The 8362-nt window shown below is 43.8% G+C and overlaps 1 protein-coding gene across 1 annotated transcript; it reads right to left on the bottom strand.

Annotated features, from left to right (window-relative positions):
* Nucleotides 1-3158: 3158 nt before the first annotated feature.
* Nucleotides 3159-5004, bottom strand: LOC105052686 (tryptophan decarboxylase 1-like). Its single transcript, XM_010933594.4, has one exon. The coding sequence runs from the start codon at nt 4930-4932 to the stop codon at nt 3391-3393; it is 1542 nt and encodes a 513-aa protein (XP_010931896.1). The 5' UTR covers nt 4933-5004; the 3' UTR covers nt 3159-3390.
* Nucleotides 5005-8362: the final 3358 nt, after the last annotated feature.

Genomic DNA, 8362 nt, shown 5'->3' with positions numbered 1-8362 from the left:
AGCTATTGATTACCTTGAAGCTCACCGATGCCATGAGGAGTTGGAAACTTCACCGTTAGGTGATAGGTTGATACCACAGCTTGAAGAGAATTCAGCATGGGGCAACCTAGTATAGCATTGTATGAATAGTTGGGTTTTACAACTTAAAAGTTCACCTCGGTAGTGACCTACTTCTAAGCTCGCCTTGCCACCATGGGGAGAGAAATAGCTCCTATGGGCACTGTGTTGCCGGAGAATTCAACAAAAGAAGAGCTCTTTTTTGCTATCTGTCTAGAATTCAAGCCCATTTATACAAAAGCATCATAAAATAAAACATCTATTGAACTTTTATTATCAACCGAAATGCAGTATATATTATAATTCAAAATATTTAATGCCATGACCACAGAATCATCGTGTAGACATTTGATTTCTTGTAGGTCAGTTTAGGAGAAAATGATCTCATCGCCAACCTTTCTCTTCTTTAGCTCTTTATCTTCAACTTGGTTTGATTTAGGAGGGGTATGGCCGAACTGTCCTCCAGAGATGGTGTGGATTTTCTCTGCTATCGGTCGGTTGCTCTGAGAGTCTTCACGATGTGAAGGATCACCTCTAGGTTCTTCTTAGTTTGGTTGGTTATCAATATAGTATTGGAGTCGCCCATGATGAATGAGTGCTTCTATCTCTTCCTTGAGTTGCCAGCATTTCCCTATATTGTGGCCATGATCCCGATGGTACCTATAATACTTCCTTCCATCCCTTACTCGTGCTGGCGTAGTCATCCTTTTTGGCCTTGGGAGCTCTTCCTAGTGCTCTATCTCCATCAATATTTATGCCCGTGGGGTATTAAGTAGAGTAAAATTATGAAAACCTTCATAGAGGAGTTCTAGATCGATGTCGTCTAGGAGGAGATCTAGCTCGATCTCTCCAAAGTGGAGTTCAAAATCGATGGGACCTTTGCTCGAAGCATCGATGTTGCACCCATCGATTATCTTTTTTCTTCCTCTGATCATTCTTTGATTGCAATCTGCCATCGGGGTTCTCCTTTTGTTGGTCTTAAGCTTCTTCTATATAAGCACACCTCTTAGCTCACTCTAGCATTTCGACAAAATCTTTTGGGTACTTTTTGTTGAGCGAGAAGAGGAGGTCATTTTGGAGGAGTCCGACCTTGAGTGCAGTCATAGCCATAGATTAATCTAAGTTTCACATCTCCAAGGTCACAGCATTGAAGCAGTTGGTTTAGTCTCGAATAGATTCATTTTTCCACTGCTTGATACTAACCAAAAAATTTAAATTCCGATGCTGTCAATGACTACTAATGAAGTATGTGATAAACATTCGACCAAACTGATTAAGGGAGCTTACTATATTCGGCTAAAGAGTCGAATACCAGTATTGGGCTGCTTTCCTTAGAGTCAAGAAAAATTTTAGTAGAGGATGGCATCAGTCACTCCATGTAGGAGCATTAAAGATTTAAAACTCTCTAATGATCTGCAAGGTCATTAGCCCCATCGCAGGGTTCTATTTAAGATATTTTGAATCGAGGCGGCAGAGGCTCGTCCTTGATTTTTTTGGTGAATGGAGGATCGATGTTGAAGCCGAGCTCCATATCTTGCTGCTGTAGGGCCTGATTCTGCAATGCATCAATTCGACATTGCATCTTCTGGAGCTTTCTTTCCATCTCATCCACTTGTGTTGAATGGTGACAAGGAGAGAAATTACCCAACATAGAGTCTCTCCTCGACAGCGGGGTCGGCGAGTGCCTGCACCTTCCTTGATTGGGACTAGGTGGTTAGCTAAGACGACTAGCACCCACCCTCGAGCTATGTGATGGGAATCGATTGGCCAATCTGCCCCATCTTCCTATGGATCCTTCGGGGCGGGCTGAGGCACGGAGGCCTGTTGCATTCTTCGTACCACAATAGATAAATCCTGCTGGACGATGCTATTATTGTTCTTGGGAAACCACTGGTGCTGGTGGTGGAGGAGAATTTTCCTAGATTGGGTCAGGGGCGGCATTCTCCTGCTGAACGTTGTTGGTCCGTACCTCATTCGAATGGTATGATGCATTTGATGCTCCTCATCGTGGCCTCATGGTGATCTTGGGCGAATTTTCTTTCTCAGATTGAAATCTCGAAACTAGTTAGGGGGCTCTTTCTCTAGCACCAATGTTGCGCCTAGCTCTTGCACTTGAGGTCAGACAGACGAGGTGATGGTGTGCTGGGGATGCTCTTGAGTTTCGACTCGAGGACTTGCAAAAAAGCCTTATCGGAGCATTTCTCGGTGAGGATCCTTTGATACTCAAGTTAGGAGATGGAGAATAATGAGAAGGAGAGAACAAGAGTTGAGGGCTTACCTGAGGGGTCTCCACACCCCTCTATTTATGGAGGGAGAGTTGGAGTCATATACGCCATGGAGTCTTGGCTGATTCCCAATTATTGTGTGTAGATTGGGCTGGTAGGAGTTCTTTCCTTTTGGGGCGTGACCCAATCATGGAGATATTTTTTTTTATCTGAATTTTTTCAAACTAGAAATGGGGTGGATCATGTCAACGAAGCCCGCTGTGCACCACAAGCGTTGGTCAGCTCGTCTGACCTAAATGAATTTCGACCGAGCCAAGATGAACACTTCGGCTAGGTATGAGGCTTGAGCTATCGTCCATATGTCTTCGTTGATTTTTTCTGACTGCTAAAGTCTGATTTCCAAAGTTCTTTGATTGATGCTGTAGATGTGATCGGCCAAGATCGAGATAGAGATCCACAATACATACTAAATTTGTGGTTACTATTGAACAATGCTATTTGAGAAGCTAATATAATCCAATAAACATGGTTCTTTCTTATCACATGTCTGTTAATTTATATATTTTTAAATAATTTATTTTTTTTATTTTTCAAATTAAAGGTTTTCATGAACATCAGTTCTATTTTATATTTTGTTGATGTTTCCGACGTCACTTTTTCCTCACGTAACATGATTTTTTTTGCTGAAGCATACTTGTGTTTCTCAAACCTCCCCGAAATTAAACTTGTTCAGTGATGATTTTTGCTGAGTCATCAGGGACAAAGTTGGTACTTTTGCCCTAATAAACCATTGACACTGTATGGTACTAAAAATTATCTCGACATCCATTTCTTGGAGATTATTGTGCAAACATTGCTTTTTTTTTCTTTTTTGCCCTTGTTAACCATGCATGGAGATCACTGGGGACTATCATTTATCTATTTTAATTTATTGCATGGGAATTATTCCCAAAGAACTTCGGGTTCTGATTGCTAACATACAAATTTGCACTCAAGGAACTCCACAAAGATGCGATACAATTAAGTCTTTCACCCCAACTCATCTATTAAGCCTCGTACTCAACCCTACCCAGTAGATAAACTGCACGAGTTCTAAAGCTCTGCCTGCTTAAATATTGCGAGCTGGGTTGTTTTCAGCACCCAGTAGCTCATCAGCCTTCTTTGTAATCAGCTCCCATGCACCCGCCACGTGGCGCTCTTCCGTGAGCGTCGACCCCACGGCGAACCGGAGGACGTACTTCCCGCCCACCACCGTGTGGGTGATGTACACCCTCCCGCTCTCGTTGATCATCTCCAAGAGCCTCCGGTTCTCCTTGTCCGCCCAGGCCTCTCCCATCTCGCCACGTGGCCTGAGTCGGAAACAGACCAGCGCGAACCTCCTGGGAACCACCACCTCGAACCGCGGGTCCAATCGGACCATCCGCTCGAACCCCTGGGCCATCTGCACGTCGCTCCGGATGTGCGCTCGAAGGTTCGCAACCCCGTAGGTGCGTATCACCATCCACAGCTTGAGCGCACGGAATCGTCGGCCCACGCCCACCTGGAGGTCCTTGAGATCGACCACAGAACCGGATTCGCTCGGACCGTTCTTGAGGTACTCCGGGTCGGTTCCGAGCGGACCGGTAAGGAGGCGCGTGTCGCGGACCCAGAGGCACGTGCAGTCAAGGCAAGCGAGGAGCCACTTGTGGGGGCTGAAGCTGACCGAGTCTGCCCGCTCGACGCCGTCCAGGTACTGGCGGAACTCCGGGCAGACGCACGCGCTGCCCGCGTACGCCGCGTCCACGTGAACCCAGGCTCCAAACTCGGCCGCCACCTCTGAGATGGGCCCCACCGGGTCCACCGCAGTCGACGAGGTTGTCCCCACGGTGGCGCACACGTAGGCGGGGACGAGCCCGGCTGCCGCGTCGGCGGCCATGGCGGCGCGGAGGCTTGCCGGCTCGAGGGAGAACTCAGACTCGGACCGGGTCGGGACGGACCTGACGTGGGCCGGATCGAACCCGGCGATCCTGCATGCTTTAAAGAACGTGGAGTGGGTCTGATCGGAGCCGTAGGCGACGAGGCGGGAGATGGCTGCCGCGCCGCCGCCACAGCGGCGGAGGGCGGCTTCGCGGGCGGCGACCAGGGTGCAGAGAATGGCTTCGCTTGTGGTGGTGTGGAGGACTCCTCCGCCGTGGGCGGCCGTGGAGGCGGAGGAGGAGAGAAAGCGGGAGGGGAGGCGGAGGAGGTGCGCAAGCCAGTCGAGGACGAGAGACTCGAGCTCGGTGGCTGCGGGGGAGGAGAGCCAGTTGAAGGCGACGGGGTTGAAGGCGGAGGCGAGGAGGTCGCCGGCGAGGGCGGCGGAGCTGAGGGTGGCAGGGAAATAAGCGAAGAAGTTAGGGCTGGTCCAGTGGGTTAGGCCGGGGAGGATGGCACGGCGGAGATCGCGGAGGATGGCGTCGAAGGTGGTGGGCTTGTCGGAAGGGGTGGCCGGGAGGAGGCCGCGGAGGTAGCCTGGCTGGACCGATGGGAGGACAGGGAAGGACTCTACGTTCTTGTAGTAGTCCATAATGAAGTCCACGGTCTGATGGACTTGTTCTCTTAGATCGCCGAGATCCAACGGCTTGAAACCGTGGATGGAAGGGAGAGGGAGGTTTTCGTCGAGGCTTCCCATGACGAGAGAGAGTCGAGAGAGAAGAGAAGAATAAAAGAGAGAAGGTGGGAAGATGGGAGAGACGTGGCGAGGGGATGCAGAGAAGGTGGGCTGGCGCTTGGTTTGGTTTTATAGAGATGGAATAGGGCGACGCACGGGATGGCCAGGGGAAGTCAAAGAGCACGGTGAAACCGTGCCGCGCGAGGCTCCGCACGCGACTACGTGGTGTCTGTTGTGTTGGCGTATGGGAGGAAGAATATTAAAAAAGGTATTAGTAAAATTACACAAGCACCCCTACCAAATTTAGCTAATCTCAAAGATACCCTCTCCACTTTAAGGGCCAATTTGGATATATGGAACATATAAATTCAAGATAAAATTAGTTGAAGACCTACGAATTGCGTGAGGCTGGATATATAAAAATAAATTTTTATTTAGATCTGATCAAATTGAAAAAAATATATATAAATAATAAAATAATATTCATTCAAATTTTTAAGATTACTTCATATTCTCAACTATCAATATAAATAGATTTTAATTATAACAATATAATAATATCATACATTAATAATATAATTTAATGTGAAGAAGTATTCTTTTCAGATAGCACGACAAAACCTATTTGAGAAGTTGAGTTAGCAACACTTCAATACTCCTTCACAGAGTATTGTTATATATATATATATATATATATATGATTAATGATAGAATGTAGGATTTTATTCTATAAAATTATACATAAAATTTTATTAAGAGAAAAATCTTATATAAACTAATCCTACTTTATATTCGGATGGATAATTAGGATTGTCTCTCTTTTCTTTCTTTTCCTCTTCTCTCTATCCCTTCTTAGCCAAATAATAAATTTATCATTCTTAAAATATCATGTTAATCATTATTATTATAAAATAATTTATATCAAGAAAAAGCTAATATATTTTTGTATATCTTTGGAATTTAAAATTAGAACTTATTTGGATTTAGGATGGATGGCCTGTATGGATTTGGAATTTGCCCCTCAAGTACCGACTCTTTGAATCTGATTTTGCCCCTCAAGTACCTACTATTTGAATCTGATTATATATATATATATATATATATATATATATATATATATATATTGTAATAAATTTTTATAAAAAAATAGCTATGGACTGTCATCCAATCCAACTCATTCAAATTTCTATTGGGTTGGATCTAGGTTATACTGATTATATATATATATATATATATAATAATAATAATAATAATAATAATAATAATAATAATAATAAATTTTTATAAAAAAATAGCTGTGGACTCTCATCCAATCCAGCTCATTCAAATTTCTATTGGATTGGATCTAGGTTATACATTAGGACCTATTTTCAGGATGGTGATTGTAGCAAACCCACTGGATATCCAACCCGAATGAGGTAGGTTTTACTTGACCTAATTAAAGTCGAGATGGATATGGGTTGTAGATAAAATTTTGAAGTAGGTTCGAATCGGGTATAAGCAATGGTATGCTCCACCCCAAATCCAACCCAATATAATTTTAATCGAAATCCCTCTTTTCAAAATTATGGTTATTTTGTAATATTCGCTTGATGAGTTCTTTATCCAATGCAACCCAATCTAACTCAACTTTTTTTATCTATCTAGCCAGTCTGATCCAAGGTGTGTACTAGATGGATATGAGTATAAAATTTTTAAGAAAAAATTACATAAACACCCCATCAACTTTAGCCCAATTTCATTTACACTTTTTGTATTTTAAAAAATGTCAATTTGATCTTTCTAGTTATCGATATGCTCCAATATATATGGTCCAGCTATTCATTTATCAATAAATTGTGTTAGCTTTTTCTCTTAATGGATGTAAATATCCTTTGTTCAAATGGAAAGGATTATATGAGGAAGAGGTGCAGGTAGAGAGAGCCACCATGGAGGAGAGGGTGGGGCTGTGGAGGTCGACGTGAAGGGAAAAGATAGCATCAAAGGCCTTATGAGTAGGATTGAAGGAGGAGGAGAAGGCGGTGAGAAGGAAGGGGAGAAGAGGAGAGAGGATGGCTTATGGGCAGCTTGGAGGAGGTTGAGGAGGAAGGGGAGGAAAGGAGAGAGCATGGCTCATGAGCGACTTAGAGGAGGAAGAGGATGAGAAGAAGTGGATGAGGAGGAAGGGAAGGAGAGGAGAAAGGATGGCTTAAGAGCGGCTTGAAGGAGAGAGGAGAAACATGAAAGAGGGGGAGAGAGAGCAATTAGGGAGAAAAGATTTTTATTCTGATTCTATTCCATCAAAACCATATACAAAATGTACATATACATGGTCAATTTGACTCAAATCAAAATTCCCCCAGCTAACCCAATTTGATGTAATTTTCAAGCCCATATACACTCATGTCTTGCCTTGCACACACGCATTGGACAAAATTTCAGTCTAATCCTTGGATTAGCACCTTAAGACCTCTCAAGCCAAGACCTTAAGTCCCTAAAATTAAATCCAATTCTAGTCCAAAATAGAATCCCGAATAGCTCTCTGTACGTGCACTTGAGCCAGTTCTATCAGGGGTCCAAGCCGGCTTTGGCACAGTACGCCAGTAACATTGTCTTCTGTTATGCTGTTCGAGCCGGCTCTATCAAGATTCAAGCTGACTCGATCTGGATTTGAGCCAGCTCGACCTATAGTCGAGCTCGCTCGACAGCTGTGTCATCCACTAGTGCAAAAAATACGGCTGTCTGTCTACTGTCCGAGCTGGTTCTCTCAGAGCTCGAGCTGGCTCGACTACTGACTGATGCTCCTGATGCTTTTTTCATGTCTTGACCTTTTTTCATTTGTTCTCAAGGCTTGGAAGCACCACATCTGAGCTCACAATCTCTACCTTGGTGCTTTCAAGTTTTTGTAGTTGGAAAATATATCCTAAAACCAATCGTATGACGATTGTGCTAACTATAATTGTATATGAATTGATAAATAATAAAAATTATTTGACATTCTTCATCACAAGGATATATCTTTTAACAAACTTCTATATTGTGATAAAGTCCTTAAGACTATTTTGATCGATAAAAGAGGATTTATCATGTAGTCCTTAAATTGGTTCGCGACCAAACGATACGCTATTATTAGGACGATAGCGATATCAAGTGTAGGTCATTATGTGCCATATGCGTTGGTTGTCTTCATAACCAAATAGTATGGAGATATTGGTATGGCATGAATGTGAGATGTAAGAGTATATCGTCACTGAATGTGACCAACTACGGAGCACTCTGTTGTCAAGGGTAGCTCGTGAAGGGTATGGGTATAAGTATCCCTCCGACTTGAGATTACCACGGTGACTTACAAGCAACTCACTGTACTTGGGTATCAGATTAACTGAGTTTCTAATTCAGTGACTGAAAGTTTTTGGGTGCAGTCAAGTACTTGTCAAGTCGGTGCGTGAGTCAAGATGGGATTGATCCCTCT

The sequence above is a fragment of the Elaeis guineensis genome, chromosome 10, assembly GCF_000442705.2.
Source record: "Elaeis guineensis isolate ETL-2024a chromosome 10, EG11, whole genome shotgun sequence".
NCBI classification, from domain to species: Eukaryota; Viridiplantae; Streptophyta; class Magnoliopsida; order Arecales; family Arecaceae; genus Elaeis; species Elaeis guineensis.
The sequence above is the reverse complement of the archived record's forward strand: the minus strand, read 5'-3'. Positions and strand labels throughout refer to the sequence as shown.